The 20,000-nt window shown below is 43.9% G+C and overlaps 2 protein-coding genes across 2 annotated transcripts; both read right to left on the bottom strand.

Moving 5' to 3' along the window:
- Nucleotides 1-218: 218 nt before the first annotated feature.
- On the bottom strand, nt 219-8,785 carry iffo1a (intermediate filament family orphan 1a). Its single transcript, XM_076011691.1, has 9 exons — nt 8,667-8,785; nt 7,266-8,370; nt 3,082-3,142; nt 2,525-2,620; nt 2,302-2,442; nt 2,039-2,223; nt 1,656-1,956; nt 1,276-1,406; nt 219-899 (listed from the first exon to the last, which is right to left on the bottom strand). Exons 2-7 carry the CDS (start codon nt 8,258-8,260, stop codon nt 1,806-1,808), a joined length of 1,629 nt encoding a protein of 542 aa, XP_075867806.1. The 5' UTR covers nt 8,261-8,370; nt 8,667-8,785; the 3' UTR covers nt 219-899; nt 1,276-1,406; nt 1,656-1,805.
- Nucleotides 8,786-9,406: 621 nt separating this feature from the next.
- LOC142877080 (glyceraldehyde-3-phosphate dehydrogenase-like) lies at nt 9,407-16,600 on the bottom strand. The gene is made up of 12 exons (XM_076011439.1): nt 16,494-16,600; nt 16,198-16,250; nt 12,308-12,407; nt 12,075-12,184; nt 11,877-11,967; nt 11,651-11,766; nt 11,171-11,252; nt 10,827-10,978; nt 10,518-10,596; nt 10,225-10,308; nt 9,899-9,996; nt 9,407-9,714 (listed from the first exon to the last, which is right to left on the bottom strand). Exons 2-12 carry the CDS (start codon nt 16,218-16,220, stop codon nt 9,645-9,647), a joined length of 1,005 nt encoding a protein of 334 aa, XP_075867554.1. The 5' UTR covers nt 16,221-16,250; nt 16,494-16,600; the 3' UTR covers nt 9,407-9,644.
- Nucleotides 16,601-20,000: the final 3,400 nt, after the last annotated feature.

The following is a 20,000-nucleotide window of genomic DNA, read 5'->3' as shown; positions in this document are numbered from 1 at the left end:
TATTTATCCTTTTCAAATTGTACATCAAAGGATCAGCAGCTCTTAAAATATATTCTATAAAGAAACTAAATTCATTTTCATTTTGTCACCTGGTTAATCAGCTTTACAACTTTGGACATTTTTCTTAATGCTTGAGATCTACGAACATTCACAGCCAGCTGAGTGTGTGTAAATGGCAACTTGGGTGGATAGAAACATGATGTTGCTGAAAAAGCATTTTATTTGAAGAGAAATTGGATTTCAGTTTAAACCAATAATTGGCTTTTAAAGCAACTATTTGGCTTGGTCATGAAACTTGTACAAAACAAAAGATGATCGAAGCAGAATTTCAAAATGAAATGCCAAAAAGATTATACATTTCATATCAGTGACTGTTCATATACTGAGGTTATAAAATATATATTTAGGGCTTTTATGCTTACTGTGGCATGAAATAATGTACATTCTTAGGCTGAATTTTAAAGTTGGAGATGAAACACATAGCAAAACCTTCCATAAGTTACCAGTACTTAAGATTCTGCTTGTGTCATAATCACGTCCCCCATTATAGGTCTTCAGTGAGCCTTCTGGCCACACGAGGGCACCAATTAATGATGCAAATGAAATTTTCTAAGTATTTGCATGATTCCATGTTTAACTGGAAACAAAAATGAACCAGACATTCACATGATGTCAGAAGTGAGTCTACATTTTTTGGACAACTTGAATTTGTTTTTCATTGGTGAGTGCTGACATTATCTTAAAGCTTATGTTATGGTTTCCTCCAGGTCAAAGGAGGGGCAGCAGAATTGCAGCAACTGTCACCGTTCTCCGAGTTTGCAGGGAGCACAACCTTTTTCCTCTCCTTGTCCTCGCTGTCCGAGTCGTCCACAGTCAGTGTGATGAGGGAGGTGGACTTTCTGTCGTAGTAAAATTTGTTTTGTCAAAAGTGGCAAGATGCATGATACTACAGGTGTTTTTGCAGAATGTCTCTTCTTCTTCTGACTCTTCTGTCTATCTTGCTTAAAAATAAAAGTACTGCTGACTTTCAAGTATACTGGTAGAATAGAACCATACCAAGTTGATAAAAAATACCTTTAAAAATGCAAGTAATTCTTCAGAATATTACGTTTTGTGTCAGCAAGCTTCTAAGGAATTCCTCTTATTATCCAAAGCTTGTTTGAAAGATAATGAGAAAGTGCACAAAACAAAAATGTAGCAAAGAATGTGCATTTCCCTTCACAACTTAACATCAACACGCTATGTTCGTGCTGGACCAAGAGACTAATGTGCTACCTGTCTCCACTCTGTGTGATGAGTCTCCTGCAGGTCTCCATCTGGACATCCAGCCCTCTCTTCATGGAGCACATCTCCATGTACTCATGCAGGTGGCGGTTCATGTCGCTCTTGGCTGTGGCCAGCTCCAGCTGAGGAGGAGGAGGAGGAGGAGGAGGAGGAGAAGGAGGCAGACAGTCCACGGTGATGTATTTGTGAATGCAAATGTCTCATTTTCTAGTTTATCATATCAAACAGCCACACTCCAAAACAAGTTCTTAAGACCAGGGGAACAATCACATGTCACACTGATGGATCCTAACCAGCAGAGCTTCAAAATGCGATGAGAATAAACAAAGCTGACGAAAGCTGTACTGCTGGTTGCTCATTTGAGACCTCACCTCGATCTGGTCGATGGTCTCCTGGTATTCCTTCTCCCTGGATTTAAACAGACACTCCGTGTCTTTAATCACCTCCTCAATGGATTCCTCCTGAGGCTGCGGAAGAAACGGGGATCGCTTCAATAATCCAGCTGTGGCGAGTGGTTGTGCTCATGCAAAAACAGTAAAAGGCGCTGCACATGCCTCCGCCTGGTTGTCCAGGCCGAACGAGTATCCTGGAAAATCCTCCCACAGCAGCAGAGTCTCTTCGGTCTCCTCCCAGGCCAGACTGTCGCAGTCATCCTCGAACTCGCACTCCCTCCTGGAAGAAAAACACATGGCAGTGGGAGTCAAACCTGACGTTCAAACGCCCCCTGTGGGTGGCAAACGGTAAGAAGGCATACAGTTGATTCAGCATCCTCTGCATCTGCTCGTTGATCTGATTGGCAGACGTGCCGCACAGCTCCTCGTCCTTGGCTCCGCCTCCCTCGCTCTCCGACACGCTCAGTTCTTCCGCGTCTCCGCCTTTGGCCGACTGCCCGCTCGTCTTTCTCTTGCGGCCGGTAAGGGTGGAGGGGGGTGTGGCCACCTGTGGGGAGAGGGCGTGTCTGCTTTCTTAAGGTCTCCTGGGTGAAGCATCCTGGATGTGGCCGTGACGAGGACGTACCTGGAACATCTGAATCGGGTCCTCGCAGTTCCTCTGCTGGGCCACATCGCAGAGACGAGCTGTGATGTCGATGCGGCGGCAGATGTCCATGTCCACCTTCATGGCCTTCTCCTGGATCTTGCTGTCCAGATCTGACAGGTCCTGATGGAAAGAATGGGGCAACTTTGTCGGCACTTTGCAGTGCAAAATAAATTAGCTGTGCAAATGAAGTCGCACCACTTACGTTGCTGACGAGGCCTTTAAAGAGAACCAGTTCAGTCTTCAGCTGTTTCACCCGTAGAGCCAGCTCATCCTGACACACTTCGCTCTCCTGCAGGTCCTAGAAAAACAAGGTCGGGTCAAGGTCCTTAATCATCAACACAATGGCTTGGATGCTAAATTATGATTTTCACTCATTTAAGTTATTGTCAAACTGAAATCATAATGCAACTAAAAAAAACTTGTTGACTTTCGTTTTATTCATCTCGAGTGGGGTACAAATGAAAATGAATTTCCTCATTAAATGTATTTGAAGACATAATATTGATACATAATTATCTATTCCTTAACTCAAAAGCTAAAAACTCAAAAGGAGCTTTGCAGTGTTGGCCCACAGGTCTTTTCAGATTACCTTTTTTGGCCCCCAATGAAAAAGGTTTGGGCACCCCTGATTTAGATAGAAGAATCATTCTGTTGGTGATTTGTGATTTTTGGATTATCTGTGCTCGCAAACTTCAGATATTGGAAAACGTGTCCTGGCTTAAACATTGTTTGGAGTTGCAATGGATCACATCTTATTACCTCCTCAAGTTCAGCCACCCTCTCCTGCAGGTCCATCCTGGCAGTGTACTCGTCCTCCCATCTACACACAGATGAAATTGACACAATCAAATAGGGGAATTAAAATTGATCTACAGTTTAAACACAAATTGAACAAACAGAATGAAACAACCATCAGACATTTGAGTGTTTGGTTTTCCCAATTTCTTATAGATGGTGACCCAAACATAATATCATCAATCATACTTTTAGACGCTGACTTTGTCCGTCATCTGACAGACAAAGTCAAGAAAGGAAAAAAAAACTTTAGTATTTGCACCTGTATAACCAAAGTGTTCCTCCTCCACTTTTAGCCCAACATGGTTCCCCTGACAGCTCCTTCACTCTGCCCACCACCGCTGACATTACTCAGCAGGTGTTACATAAGCTGCGAGTGTGCAATGTGCACGTCGCCACAGCATCGACTCAGTCACCATGGAGAGAAGACAGAAATAAACCAATTGCACGGGCCTCCAGACATGTAACCCGTCCTGTGTCTTGCACTTCTATTCATCACACTTCTGAACTTTTTAGGGTGCACTCACTGGATTATCTAAAGAAGAAGGGAAAATGTAGGTGCAATGTAAAAGTGACACAAACTATAGCTGAAAAAAACAAAGATATTTAGATTTTTAGAATAAAGATGTTTACCTCAATCACTACTGTGAATTATCTTCTAAATTACTCACAACTTGCTTTTTAGATGACTGCTAACTAAAAAACCACTATGCTATTAAAAATAGAGATGGACGGGAACGTATTGATGCAAATACTTGTGGCTAATAAAGCTTTAACTACTTGCGAACTGCAGCTGACTCCAATTCCCTCTGCAGGAACTAAAACCATGTGTGACCGCCGGGTCTGGGCTCAATATTGAGCAGATATGATAAACAGAATGTGTCTCTGCTGTTTGTTAGTCTCAACACGTGGCTCTGCAGTGAGGCTGCAGGTCTCATTGTGTTTTGTCACACAGAAGCTGGTTGAAAGACATAAAGTCAAAGCAGTCCATTAGAACATGAGCCAGAGTTTCTGCTGGAATATTAAAATAATGATTTCCACCGCTGGAATAACACCACCATACCACAGGCTGAGACGCCAGCATATCGACCCTGCCAAGAGCATCCAATCATGTAGTACCAAGTTTGAGGAGGCAGATAATGAGGTGGTGGTGAGTCACTGCAGGACCCATCATCTAACTTTACAGAAAACTATCCAATGGGATTTTTTGGTCCTTTTATCAAAAATTCTCAGCTGCTATTTGCCAGTTTTTTTCTTTTTTTCTTTAGGATGCAGTGACGCAGGCTTGAGGACCTTCACCCTGACCTTTAAGATTGAACACTACTGCTGAGCTTAGGGCATTTGGAGAATGGGGCTGCTAGGTCTATTGTCATGTCTTTTAAAGGGCCAGTGCGTACATATTTTACAGAAGCGCATTGCTGCCACGTGAGAAAAAAAACCAGAGCTTAGTGTCGCGTTATAACGTGAAACTATCACTTTATTACATTATAGTTATCATAAAATAACGTATAGTTTCACGTTTTTACGTGATAACTATGACCAAATAACGTAATAGTTTCACGTTATAACGTGAAAATTTATCACGTGAAAATGTGAAACTATCACATTATTTCATAATAGTTTCACCTTATAACGTGATACTGAGAACTGTTTTTTTTCTCTCTAGGGTGGCATCAATGTGCTTCCGTAATTTAGTAGCACCTGGTGGTAAAGAAAAATCACACAACCTCAAACTTTTCCACATTCTCGGCCATGGTTGCAGAGTGGTTGTGCAATATACACCTACTAATGCAAACATAAATTCTCATGACTCAAAACGTGTGCATTTTCTATTACATTTCAAACCAACACCAACAATTCCTTTAAATGTGACACATTGGTCCCTCATTATCAGGAAATGCATGGACAAATAAAACATGCATTATTAAAATGCACTGACATTAACTTTAGAAGGAGAAAAAAATGTTAATGTGGGACTGGGATGGATGCACAGACTTCCTGCATGACACTGCAGAGGCTCACAACTGTGCAGAGCAGAGAGAAGCAAAGCACCCAGAGGAGCCATCATACAGAGAATCACTTGGAATAGATTAATGGTCAGGAAAACAGAGGAGAAGCAAAATGAGGCTCTGGCAGCGGCAGAGGGGAAGGAGTGGAGGCTGGGTGACATCACTGTCAGCAGTCCCAGGCCAGTACTGCATTGCAGCTACCGGGGTGAGAGAGAGACAGAGGAGGGGAAAGAGAGCGAGAGAGAGAGAGAGAGAGAGAGAGAGACAGAGAGAGGGGAAAGAGAGGGAGAGAGACAGAGAGAGCACCTCAGGGGTGGGGTGAGTGAGGAAAGAGAGAGAGGAAGAACAAATGAAAAGTACCAGTGGTGAGACAAAAGGGAAACACTGGGAAAGATTCAGCAAGACAACAACGTGCACAGCTGTTCCCAAGACGCCTCCTTCCCTCAGACAAGACAATATTTATGCTGCACACCAGTGGGAACACACAGGTGCAGGTAGAAACAGGGGGGGAAACACACTATGCAGTGGAACAGCAGGATAGCAATGTACATAAATCACATTAAGTTGCATGAAGCCGCCATGGAGGTATTGTATCTTTTACAACAGATGTAAATAAAGGAGGAAGAGAGGAAGAACAAGGAGTGAATAATTTACTCAGTAACCAACTTCATTTATAAATTATTATTTACCAGCAAAGTCTGACTGGACTTTGAAAAGAAATCTATCAAATGCAGTCAAAGGTACGCTGTATGAGTCCACTGTGTTTTGCTAATAAAATACCAGGGCACCAATAAACTCAACTGCTGATAGTGTCGAAATCATCTGAGAAGTTGTTCATCAGCATTTGATAGTGATCGTGGCCCAAAACAATGAAAAACAGAAATGCCAACGATGCTGCAAAACACTATCACAGAATTATAAAACAACAGGTACCACAAACCTTGTGTATTCCTTCGTTTAGTCTGATTTCTTTAACCCTCTTTCTTTAATCTGTTGTTGATTGATGAACTAGATTTGATTCGGTGAATCTCTCCATCCAACTATTAAAGACAAGGAATGCTTTCAATGCAATGCTCCAGGAAGTACATGTTTAATGTCAAATTGCGTTGAATGTTTAATGTCAGTTTTATAGCCTTCTAAAGATGCACCGCTAACAAAGTGCATTGTTGGAGTTGAATGGCAGCACAAATGTAGAGTTGAGTGTGATTGGCAGCCAGACAGGTTCATAGGCAGTGTGGACTGGTTTGACACTTTGACACTGAAGACAAACGGAGGCTGAAAAGTTGGACAAATTCTCGTTCATTCGCTCAGAAAGCAAAACATCAATCTGTCCTGCAATTGAACTGGACAAGTGAGTTGCTGCACAGAGAGAAAAGTCTGCAGTTCTGAAGTAAAACTTTAAATCAAAAAAGGGAAACTGCTGACTTTGTGCACGTTCAAACCCTCTTACTAATCCATAACGTTCTGTCAATAATTTGCTCTCGTTCCTGAAAGTAGAACCATTTACGGGAAATCATTCTGTGCAGCATCCTCTCATTGATGATACCAATAAAGACTAAAAGCCAGTTGAACCATAATGCGGGTCAGCCAATAGATAGGCCACACTAAGAGGTCAATTCCTCATCTTCATCGAAGCAAAACAAACTCCCAGTGGGGTGACAAACTCATTGCTTCCGTCATGATAAAGCTTTTACAAAGCAAGACGATTAAACTTTGTGATGGGCTGACACACAATCTCTACCAATATACCCAAAATGAATGTTAGAATACAGTAAATTAAATAAAGACATCATGCAATGGAGATAAATATGTCACTGCTCACAAACAGCTGGTCAAAACCTTTAGGGGAGCTGATTAAAGGCATTGAGGACCTTATTTCAATACAAAATGCAATGATTCAACCAACTACATGCAAGTAAACTGGAAATTTGGGTTATACTGACATTTACAATCGCTACAGTAAATGCAGATGCAAAAAAGGTACTTGAGAAGGTTGACAAGACATGAAATCAAAAATAATTTGTGATGGTGAAATTGTGGATGTCCTTGTTTGGCAAAAAAAACAACACCTTGTATGGTATTATGCCACAGCTATATTTACACAAATGTATTGTGTATCCCACCACAAAACCATCTCACCTCCTTTTGTACTCATCTCTTTCCCTCTTGACCTTGGCCAGCACGTTGTACAGAGCCCTGATCTCTGGCGTGATGGTGTCGATCTGGACCCCGACGCCATCCGGCTGCATCCAGGAGACTCCTGGGCCGGTGCCGCACGATTCCCTCCAACTCCCAAAGCGGCGGGTGTGGTTGAAGGACCAGATGGAGCTGGGGAGGAACCGTGGGGGGGCGGGAGCCAAGTCGTTGGCGTTGGTGCCGTGGAGGGCGGCGTACTTCTCGTTGACGTTGGCGACGCCTTGGGGCGCCTCGCCGGGACTCTGGGCACCGCTGCCGGGGACGTCGGCCGGCGTGGTGGTGAGGTTGGAGTTGGAATCTGTGGAGACTGTGACGGAGCTGAGGTGGTTGGCCAGCAGGTGCCTGTTGTCGGAGAGAGGAGGCGGAGGGTTGAGGGTGGGAGAGAGGAGGCCGCCGGGCATGTAGGCCGAGTGGTTGGCGTTGTGCAGCGGGATGAAACTCGGCCGGCCCTGGAACGGAATGGGCCCGATGAACCCCGTCTGGACGCCCATCTCTTTGGTGGGCGGCCTCGGACGACCGTCCGGACCGCCGTTGCCCTCCAGGGCCTGCTGCAGCTGCTTCTCCAGAACCTTGTTCCTGCGCTCCAGCTCGTGCACCTTGGCCAGGAAGCAGCGGAAGCGCAGGTTCAGGGTCTTCAGCACGCTGATGTTGGAGCCCAGATCGTTGCGCAGCGCCGTGGCGGCGGGGGGCACCCGGTGGAGGGGGTTGCCCAGGTGCATGTAGGCGAGGCCCGACGGGGGGAGGCCCCCCAGGTCCAGACCTGACAACCCGTCTGCACCGAATCCGCCGTGGTCTCCGAGGAAGTAGCCCGGCTCCGGGATGGCGGAGTCGGCCAGGCCCGGCAGCTGGTGCTGGTACTGCTGCTGGTGGAAACCGCTCTCTCCCAGGACCGGGTTCATCTTCGAGTAGGAAAATCTGAAGTGCTCGAAATCCGGCATGAACTCAGTCTTCTATGGTGTTCAAAGAGATCGGGAAATCAAATGTGCGTAATGTGTCGAACCAGAACTGGGCCCTCGGGCAGGCTCGGTTGGAGTCCGACTGGTTTCACCTTCGAAGCAGAGGGACAAGAGACACACTGCGGCTATCAGAGTGATGCGACAACATAGCAGTGAACAAATGAAAAAAAAATAAAGAAATATAAAGACAAACAAATTACTAGCGTTCCTCCTGAGTCTCACGCGCAGCTGCCGCCCCTGTGCTATTATTAGATCACCCCGTCAACTTTAACGCAGCACAAAATTCTACTCGCGTGACGCACGGACATAACCTTTTGTTCAGCACGAGCACCACGCGACAACGAGATATTTTGTGGTCTCCAATATTATGACATTATGAGCAACAAACCTTTCAGTTGGAGGGCGCAACACAGACGGCGACACCGGGCGTTGATGTTAAAAGGGTCTGAATAAAGTGCTGGGCAGCAGTGCAGCGGAGCGCAGGAACAAACACTGACTGCGGCGTTATCATACCGTACTGGTGCTAATAGAAGGAGCAGCAGCAAGCGGTCTGTCATAGTACCGTAGTCAGCACAATAGGTGCGCATTTTGAGAATATTCAAAGTTTGGAAAAGGGTCCACCACTGAAAGTTTGCAAGACCATGACGACACGGGATTAGAAGAATGCAAAACACAATTAAACGTAACAAAATGCTGCTGTCCTAATTAAATCCCAAGAGAACAGTCCTCTTCCTCTCTAAAATATGAATAGATAACATATTTATATTATAAATTCGCCAGTGTATTTCATAAAGTTACAATTTTACCAATACAGTAATTCCTAAAGTTTCTTTTACCAAAACGTTGTCATATAATATAAATCCAACCAGCTAAGCAAAAACAAATGTTTTGTTACACTCATTCCATTTATGCATCGCGGTACAATAAACGCCATAAAAAAAAAAAACAACAACCTTATTGACATTGGATGTTGGTGAAGATTATCCTTTAACAACCTTGACAAAAAGTGCCATCGGCCCTATTGGTAATTAGAAGAAATAATCTATTAACATTAAGCATTTGCTGACATATCATTATTGTATTTTGAAACATAAGCTTGTGTATATGAGGAAAAACAGGAAGCGGCAATTTTGTTTAAAAAACTGACGTCTTTATTGTCATGACAAGTCTGAAGGAGCGACTTTGCATGTTTTGTGTGACAAAAGACCATCCAGTTCAACACAGACGATGGAAAACTGTGCAAGTGGTGAGTGTATCATACAAAAAAGGTATCATTTATGTTCATATCATTATGATCATCAGCTGGTGCACTGGCTCAAACAACTGAGGCAAGAAGGAATCATGGGAAGAAATGAAGGCAGGACTTTTACTCCTTGGAGAACATGTGGTGGACCAGGTCGCACACACGGTTGCTGTAGCCGAACTCGTTGTCGTACCTGCGGGAGGAGAGAGAAGGGAAACCTCGTCTCATACACGAACTAAGAGGAGATGTAACACTAACTAATAGGAGAAATTTTATTTTAAGACAGGAATAATCTGAGGAGTTTCTGTTTGATGTCCAATTCACATCTATAAATTAGCCGCAGATCAGTTTAATGGTGCCGTTGGACGACAACTCACCATGAAACCAGCTTGACAAAGTGCTCGTTCAGGGCGATGCCAGCGCCAGCATCAAAGATGGAGGAGTGAGGGTCGCTGTTGAAGTCTGTGGACACAACCTGAGCAAAGAAGAAATGCACGACACAATTTGTAAATACAAAAAAAAGATTTAGAGGTTTTTAAAAATAAATTTAAAAAAAATCCTACCCATATGCAGGTATTATATTCTTGGTTAAAAAAAAACACATAATAGAAATTGCAGGCATGTCTTGACAACAATTCATATATGCTGCCATCTTGTGGCTAGTTTGTCTCCTTTTGAATTTGAAATGATTGATTTTTTGTACCTGGTCCTCTGTGTATGCCAGGTATCCCTTCATGGGTCCCTCAGCAGCTGCCTTGACGACCTTCTTGATGTCGTCATACTTGGCCTGAAGGAAACACGTTGAACACATGGTTCAAACCAGAATTTGGACAAGACATGGTATCCAAGTTTCACATTTGCAGCTTTATTTCAGACATTTATGTGGGCAGTGGGGCTGGGTCTTATTTTTTAAAAGCAATTCTTAATTCCAAACATAAATATTAGGCCAAGCACAAAATATTGATTTAGATCATCAGGAAGTCAGTGAACACTTACAGGCTTCTCCAGACGGACAGTCAGATCAACGACAGAGACGTTGGGGGTGGGGACACGGAAGGCCATACCGGTGAGTTTGCTGCAAGAAAGACAGTCAGAAAATATGAAAAAAACTATATACACACATACATGTATGTATTTGATTGATTCAACACTGCAGAGACAAACAAAGTTTTGAGGGCAGGCTAACCTAAAATTGACACAGTGGAAGTGTTCCATTTTAACCATGACACACATAAGAGAGCGACTGGCAAATTCAGTGAGGCTGAACTGCATTTCTCAAGTATGGCCAAGTAGATTTCATCGTACCCGTTCAGCTCGGGGACGACTTTGCCCACAGCCTTGGCAGCTCCGGTGGAGGCGGGAATGATGTTCTGGGAGGCGCCGCGTCCGTCCCTCCACAGCTTGCCGGAGGGGCCATCCACAGTCTTCTGTGTGGCGGTGATAGCGTGGACTGTGCTCTGGAGGTGAGGGAGCAGAAGACAGCGTTCAGATTTGTTTTTACTGACATCGCAGTTGGACTACACTCCACAAAACTCCGACTTAAGCTGCCTGCCGGGCGGCTCAGTCAGCCTTAAAACTTTCTGAGCGAGCGGGGATGTGAGTGAAGTGGCTGTGGCTCGGCGCTGTGAAATTCTAATGAACAGAATTACCATGAGGCCCTCAACGATGCCAAAGTTGTCGTTGATGACCTTGGCGAGGGGAGCCAGGCAATTGGTTGTGCAAGAAGCGTTGCTGCGGGGACGAGACGAGGAGAGCGTGGTTATACATACAAACTACAACAAGGCGTCGAGAGATACGGAGCACATCAGCAGCGTCCGGATGTTTGAAATCTGCTTCATCCAAACTGACAGCTGACATGACTCAAACAGACAATCTTGATTTAGAGTGATTTAATTATGATGACTAGGTTCTAAAATATTAATAAAAATGAAGATTTATGTCACAGCTCATTTGGTGATTAGGCAAAAGCTGAGCCCGTTTCTTTTGTCTCATATTTTTGAGAAATCAGGCACTTATTGACCATGGAACTCAAACTCGAAATTATGAAAGTTTAAAAATGAAAATGCTATCATTTGTGTTACAGATGAAAAAAAAAAAATCATATTCTGCAGTTTCATTAGCACACTCACCTGACAACCTTCATGGAGTTGTCGTACTTCTCGTGGTTGACGCCCATGACAAACATGGGAGCATCAGCACTGGGGGCAGAGATCACCACCCTCTTGGCGCCGCCCTTCAGGTGAGCCTGCAAAGTCACACAAGTGTTGAGGAAACGCCGAAAGTGAGAACAATCACGAAATGAAAGCAAAAAGGACGGAATGTAAGAATGGCAGTTAGGAAGGGACGAAGACTTACGGAGGCCTTCTCGATGGTGGTGAACACACCGGTGGACTCCACGACGTAGTCAACGCCAGCATCGCTCCACTTGATGTTGGCTGGGTCCCTCCTGCACGTTCACACACACACACACAAAACAGGAGATTTGTGAGCTCATCTGTCTGTTGCGACGCTGGCAGCAAGGGCAAAGAAATGAACGGGTGGAGGAGCTCGTACTCGTGGAAGACCATGATGTGCATGTTGCCGATAACCAGCTTGCCCCCCTCGGCCTTCACCTCTCCGTGCTTCCAGACGCCGTGGGTGGAGTCATACTTGAACATGTAGACCTGCAGAAGGTGGACGTAACAAAGGATTAATAAAGAAAAAGAATCATTCTGGATGTCTTTTCTGGATCTTTCTGAGTCCCTGTGCGTTTACACCACATGCAGACGCCGTCCAGCTGCTCTCACCATGTAGTCCAGGTCGATGAAGGGGTCGTTGATGGCCACCACCTCAACTTTGCCACCCTTGGCGGCAGCACGGGTGACCAGACGGCCGATACGTCCGAATCTAAATTGCAAGAGCGAAAGATCAGCAAAGAGGCTAACGATTATTAACTTTTTGACTTCATGTCTAATCTTCCTCTGAAATTAACGTGAAAGCCCTCTAAATTAAAAAAAAAAAAAAAAAAAAAAAAAGATGTACATGAAACCCAAAGCCAGCTTCACTCCCTTCACACTGCAGTCCCTTTCTCCAGCCAGCAGATGGCAGCGACACAAAAAGTATGATCGTAAGGCAAATTTAGCAGGACCTTACAAGGCCTGCCAACCTTGGCACTAAGGAGAACGATGGATGGCACCGGCAAGTCTGTTTACTCCTAATATGGCTGCTGCCGCAGCGGGTCGAAGTACAAGCTGCTCAAACTTGTGTGAGGTAGCAAGAAGGAGAAGATTTGACTGGCTCTCATAAATATAGGATTTCAATTACAACTAAGTACGACAAGAAAGGGTTCTCATGTGGAGTGAAAAAGAGACCGGGTGTGGGATATATAGCAGTGATGCATCAGCCACACGCTATGCTCGCCCAAGCTTTCTCACATGCTCTTCTAATCTCTGAATGTACGTCTAGAAGGCAGGTGGAGCAGTTGCCGGTTGCTTCTCGCACTCCTTTCTCCTACATCACCCCCCCCACAAATCTGCTTGTTCACTCTCGGAGTAAATGACGACAGCTCTGAGTGCAGAGGCAGGTTGCCACATTTAGAGCACTCTTTGTTGGTGCGAGTTTGTCCATACTTCACCATAGCCTTGGTCGTCTGATATGAGCTGCTATCATGAAGTGGACTCGTGAACACTGGATGTCTTAATACCTGGAAAACGCAACTCGCATGACACCACGTCCCCCTTTCACTCGTGTCCAGACAAGAGAGGCCACGAAGGGCCACGTCAAGCCTCCAGAAAGAAAAAGAAAAAGAATCTGTGCAAAAGAAAGGTGGAGGGTTGCAGATAAGAGAGAATGAAATGAGCCCCCCCCATTTTCAGTATTTAATTTATAGTCGCCGTCTCTGTGGCTCAGGTCGGAGGAAGAGACAGGGGCAGCTGCACAGGGAACGAGAGGCGGAGCTGCTGCTCCTTCAGGTTAAAAGAAGCTAGTGGAGGTGGCTCAGGCTTCAGGCGCCTCATTAGCATGCCCTCCTGACACATTCAGAGGTTACCTGGGGCACATTTAAGGAAACCTGGAAAATGATGGAGTAATTATACACTTGTCTGCCAAGGGCAGCCTCCAGATTTCCCCCGTTGGTGGAACTGGGAGAGAGACGTAAGGAGCATAATTTGAGTGCTGACCTCCAAAACCAGAGCAAAAGTATGCATACATCTTTGTTTTTAAAAGGAATTTGGCCAAATGACCAAATATTCAACCGAAATAATCAGACTGAATTCAGGAGAACCGACAAAAGATGAACCGCATGCACAGACTGCTGTTGCCATTCCTGTCACTGTCGATAACCTTTCCATTTATGATTCAGGATGTCCAAACGAGTCCTGTTATGCAACGCTGCCACGCAGGTCACATTACAAAACTCTTTGTTTTGTAATGTCAGTCTGAAATCTGACCAAGTGATGAAGACAATCACGCACTTGTGGTGCCCCCCCTGTATTAAAAGACGAGCTGGTCTATCTGGAGAAAGGTTGGAGGTCGCAGTGAAACACGAACACGGCTGCCAGTGACAGAGGAAGGTCACAGCAACAGCTGAGCCTAGTTTGAATCTGTTGTACTGCCAAAACAGCCCGCAGTAGTACTATTACTATGCCTAACACGTTATAGAAATATCTAAAACTTTTAATGCAAAAACTGCAGTCCAACTACTTCTATAGCAATAGCACAATACCACTTTCTGTATATGGTTTCCATCTACTAATAGTTTCTGTCTCCCTCATGAACAGAGTGAAAGGACAATGTTTTGTCCAGCAGTTTGGTCAAGCTACTGCACAGCCAGACAGCAGCTTGACCAATGCAGAGACCGAGTGGGCCAGTCTTGCGTTTCTGGGGGCTCCGCGCTGGTGTGACGCCAGAATCGGGGCGCTAAAATTTCCCCGCAGCTCTACAGCAGCTGTTTCGCCGAAGGAGGGGGACATGTCTCGGCAGTCATCCTCGAAGTTGCAACGGCCGCTGTTGAAGCGCCAGCTGCACGATCTCTGAACTTCAGTGGAAAGGTTGGCGGGTTAAAAATAGACGTGGGGAGAGAATAAAAAGAATGTGGCAGCTATGGAGAGTGGGGATGTGGACGAGGGGTTGGGGGGCGGACTCGAGGGGGCGTGAAGGGTTCGGAGGAAGAGGGGATGCCAACCGTGACACAACACCAGCTGACTATGAATAACCAAAGACCGGAGCAATCTTCGGTCACCTCATGATAACACAATCATCCAGTGGTCAGATGGACAACCCCTCACACTACCAACTACTAGATGTTTCAGGTATATAATAAAAATAAGAATTGTAAATTACAATTTGTAGCCTCAGTCCAAATAGAGGAGGACATTTGTTGTGGTTGTATTGAGCTGCGGGCTGTTCAGACATGGACGAAGATCCTGAGAATGGTTTTAGGTCCATCTGAGGAGTCATCGCTGAACCTTAATTCCCCCCCTTACAAGTTGCTCTGGACTTCTTGATGTATTTGCACTGGCCCTGTGTTTTCATATTCTTATAAATGCCACTAACTATAGTTGTTGCGCAAAACTGAAATCAGAGTTATTCTGCCCAACTGTTGCTATTAAGAATGGGTGATTACTTCAGCTCAACGAGAACAATGAAGAAAAAAAATAATATACCTTGAATTATTTAATACAATGTGTGATATAATAACTACAATACAGGGTTTTCAAGGCACATCATCAAAACTGGAAGTCGCCATCTTGGAGGGACTCGCACTGCAAGTAGACAGCGTATGTAGCAACACAAGCAGATTATTGTCGCACACAATGGTTAATTATTGCCGTGTTTTTGGCTGCAATAACCGGTCAGATTGAGAAACACATCTGAAATACTTTAGACTACCAAAAGTCATCACAAATTAGGGAGAAGAGTGTAAAAACTGTCCCGAGAACGGTGACGTTTGTGGCTTGCACAAAATCTGTGATTTTATTGACACAAATTCGACTTTTTAACAAGTTTAACAAAACTGAAAAAGTGATTGTATGTAGGTGGAGATGTTCCTTTTACTTAATCACATTTAAGAAAAAAAAAAGAAAAAAAATTACTGATGCCTTTCTGTCTATTTTTAAATCTTTGTCAAGCCCTTGATAAGCTGTGGCTGCAGAACGATCACAAATAATTACAATCAGGTGTGTTAATTTGGAGAAATAACTAAAACATGCCGAACAGGAGATCTCCAGAAGCAGGGTTGGTGACACGTAACGTATTTAGCCGTTTATGGGCTTGGAGAAAGACGACATAGTTCAATATATCTGGATATGATATTGAAGGTAGAACTGCCGCCGGGTCATCTTTCCAAGACGAGGGGGCTAGCTCGTACAGATCTTTACCTCCTATTAACTGTAATTTTTCCACGATATCGCTGTTTCTCCGGCTGACCGAGTCATTGGCTGTATGTTTTTGCAGCTTCCACACGTTCCTCTCGGCGTTCCTTTTATTTTGACATTCTAAATTCATTAAAAACGTGTAAACAGCGAGCTGTTCATCGTATTATCGACATGAGTCCCTCCAATATGGCCGCACATCCGGGTAACTAGCAAAATTGTTACGTCGGTGAAAACACTCTTTCAAACACCCCTTAATGTTCCCAGACGAAGTTACAAAAGTTACATAGGTTTGTCAGGGTCGCCAACTCTAGCAGGAAACTCACCCGTTGACTCCAATCTTCACCATTTTGACTCTTTGGTTATGTTCTAGTCCTCACTGAAAGACAAACGAGCAGAAATACACTTAATGTACTTAATGAATTATCAATGCAGCAGAAAAGTGGAATTGACTTGATGCAACTTTTTTTTTTTTTTTTTTGCAGCTTAATTTTGAGTCACGGGGGCCACCCCGTGAAAACGCAAGGTAGTCATGTTTAGGCAATAACGTAATTTATTGCCTGAACATGAATGATGTTTATCTTTCTAGTTTCGCAGCTCAGGTCAAGGAGTTGAGGGTTACCGTCTGGGAAGGCTCCTCGGTCTGTTCGTCCTCGGTCGGAGAAGTGACAGCGGGGACGAGCGGAGCGCCCACCTCCTCTTTATAGCCGTTGCGCGCCACCGGCCCCGCCCCTTCCCCCGCGACAGAGCCAAGGTGAAACTGTTCAGTAAAGTTCACGGGACAAGGGGGAGCTAACGGTGTGTTACACACACGCCCGCGCAAAGCAGACAAACTGGACCGACCCGAAGTTGTCAAAGTGGAGGAGAAACTGCAATTTCAACAAAAAAATAAAATACAACACAAAAAAATGTCAACTTTGTCAAAGAAATAAGTTACTTCTGAGTGGGAAAGTTGCTAGGGAAATAGCACGGTGAATACTGGTTTGAAAAAAAAAGTAAAATTCATATTATTTATTAAAACCATTTGTTTTAATTTCCAAAACAGCAGAACACACTGTATGGTTGCATTTAAATAAATAAATAAAAAAGATAAAAATAAACTATAACATCCAATCGAATCCAAATGTATTCATTAAGACAATCTACAGACAATTACTGTAGCTGCTTTATTATTTAAATACGGAGTCCAATTAACTGCATGAAAAAAAGTGCACAGTTTGAGTTCATTTCCAGAACCAGGACCGCTGAAGCCTTCCTGCCCGGTGTCACGTTCACCATTACGCTGTGGGTCATGTGGTACCGTTGAGCTCTCTGCTACATGACCCGCAGCATGCAGAGGGGAGAGGTGTGGAGAAAATGTCACGTCAGATGTGAAGCTGTCCCAGTCACCACCGTTCTGCCTCACTACAGTGGTCATAAAGGAGCCTTATTTCTTGCATTTGAGAAAATGTGAAAGGATAAAGGTTGATGCTGTTTTAGATTTGTTCAGCAAAAAAACTATTTTCGATTTCAGCTACCTTCTGCTGAGGGTTAAGAGGAGGTTGGTGATATAGCGACCTAAAGGAGATATTTCTTGCCGTTGTCATGCCGAAAAGACGGCAGAATTTATATCTGGTATGGTTGGCTTCATTTTTGTGCAGTTAGAGAAATGGAGATGCATCAGGTTTACAGCCAGCTCATCGAAGAACTGACATATTCTAACCGACATCCACATGTGAATAACCACAGGCATTGAAAAAATACAATAAATGCAACCAGTATGTTTTTTACATAAGATATGTGTTTAAATGTATCCAAAGACCATGTCAATTCTTGAGTTAAGCACCATGTAAAGACAAACGTTTCAGTGAGAGCATTGTTGACCCGCTCTGTGAAGCAATATCTCCTGTGTCTGACATGTATCACAGACACTGTCCAAGTCTATTTTTGGATAATCAGCCTGCAGGCGCACACCTCTACGGATCATAACTCTCATTTGTTATGTCTACTGCCAACACACTGTTCGATCACAGACAGAGCAGCATCTGTCCAGTCTGTCAGTAAAACCGCTTCAACATCGAGAGAAAGACAGACAGAATAGTACTGTCGCTGTAAATAGAAGCTCATACAAGTCATTTTATTTTGTCCATGAATCATGAAACATTAAAGCTTCAATGCTGCCTGCAGGTGTTTTTTTTGTTGATATTTGGTTACTGTTATCGTGTTATCTATTATAAGACAAAATCCAAGACTAATATAAAGGATTCAAGCCAATTTTCTGTCTATTATAGCAGTGAGGTAATGTGTCTGCTTCGCCTCCTTCATGTAATCAGGTGAGGAGCATGTAAAGCACTGACGTTGTAGTGGAAACAAAGAGCAACATGTTTCCTGAATTGCGTTTCAGTGTATTAATATTTTAATTGGATTTAAACAACACTGCAGTCAAGGTGTGGGATCTAATGTCAGTGGGTGGGAGGTGAAGTAAAGGTCAGCCTATAAATAAGACACCCAACCTCCTGTACCCCATCTAAAGCCCTACTCATATGTTCTAATATGTCAAAGGGCATGACATTTTGCAGGATGAAAAGTTGAGGCGGGCATGTTGGGGAAGGGTCAAAGGTCAAGGCTGCTGCAAACAAGGAAGTCTGGAGGAACGGCAGAAGGTATGACAGAGTGAATGAAACCTTGACAGCAGACAAAAGGGTGAAAACTGGGATTAGATAAAATGAGTGCTTTTGTGTGGACGGGTATACAGTGCTGAAATGGTTTACTTACCTGTAGCTTATGTAACGGCCCGTTTAAGAAATGAACTGTGTGGTAAAGGGAACAATACAAGCAACACTGATATGTTACACAATGATAAGTTCCACCAGTTATGCTTTATCAAACTAAAGGCGTCATTTTCTCACCTGTGTGTCGAAAAAGATGGAAGTTTCTAATCCACGTAACCATATCTGGTTCATATTTAAATGTAAAAAAAACCCAACATATCCATATTGTTTGCGCGGTGTCACTCTGCAGCCGAAATAGCAGTTGGTGTGAGAGAATGTTGAGGTGTTTTTGCGTTTGAGGACATGGTTATTGCGTTGTCATGGTACTGGCTTTCTCTATCAGAAAGAAGAGCCTCCTTTCATTCAGATTTAGTCTACAGTGCTGTGTTTCCACGACAAGTGACAGAGTCTTCAAAGTGATCTGAACAAATTTACTGACTTGGATTTTATAGTTTTCAACCTATATTTGGAGCATCTTGCGGCATTTTATCCACAGCCATAATCATCTGAGAACTCAATTAAAGATGCGATGGAACCTATTCATGGTGCTTTGTGAAAAAAAAACCCTGCAATGAAAAGCTTAAAACTGGAAATCCACAAGTAATAGCAAAAGCGCCCTCTGTATTTTGCAGGTAGATACATATTATACATGAGTGTTTGAAAATATTAATTACTTATCCAAATGATTAACAAAGAGTTAAAAACAAAGCCGCAGCCGTCTTAAAAAATAAATTAATCACATTTTGCAATTTCATTTCTTCACTGTCTCCATGAAATGAGAGTCAGAATCGCCCCGGGAGGCTCAACCAGTTTATGGAGATGACCTTTTGTGATTTCATTCCAAGCTGATGACATTTATAGCAGTTCCATCATTAAAAAGTGGACGTGACGGTTGATGCTAAAAGGAAGAACGACACACCACAAAGAACGAGGAGCAGATCTGAAGCCAGGTGACGGCAGTGGGCCATAAGCCCTGCTGAGCTGCCGGGGTGAAAGGGGCACAGTATTATCTGCATCTTTACGTCTGCTCCTAAAACTAAACTGCATGAGTAAAGAAGCAATGTGAGGCATGATCACAGAGGTGTGAGGTATATAAGTGCACCTATGTGCAGCATTGTGTGTATCTGCGCAAACTGTCAATGTAAGAAAATGGAAAATGAATGAGAATTATTTTCCAAAAAGATATTGAGATATTGATTGGAGAACAATGGAGGAGCAGGAGAGAAAGAAGTGAGAAGGTGGAGAGGGAGACATATGCCATCGAATGGTGCAAAAAGAAAGAAAGAAAAGAAACAGATAAGGTCAGAGAGGGGGAGGAACAGCTCCCAACAACCTCTCACTACTGTGTGGCGCCCTCTAGTGAAAAAAAGCAGGCCAGC

The sequence above is a fragment of the Nelusetta ayraudi genome, unplaced genomic scaffold, assembly GCF_046127955.1.
Source record: "Nelusetta ayraudi isolate G7.1 ecotype Tasmania unplaced genomic scaffold, CSIRO-AGI_Nayr_v1 ptg000135l, whole genome shotgun sequence".
Classification (NCBI taxonomy): domain Eukaryota; kingdom Metazoa; phylum Chordata; class Actinopteri; order Tetraodontiformes; family Monacanthidae; genus Nelusetta; species Nelusetta ayraudi.
Note: the sequence above shows the minus strand (reverse complement) of the source record. Positions and strands in the feature narration are given on the sequence as shown.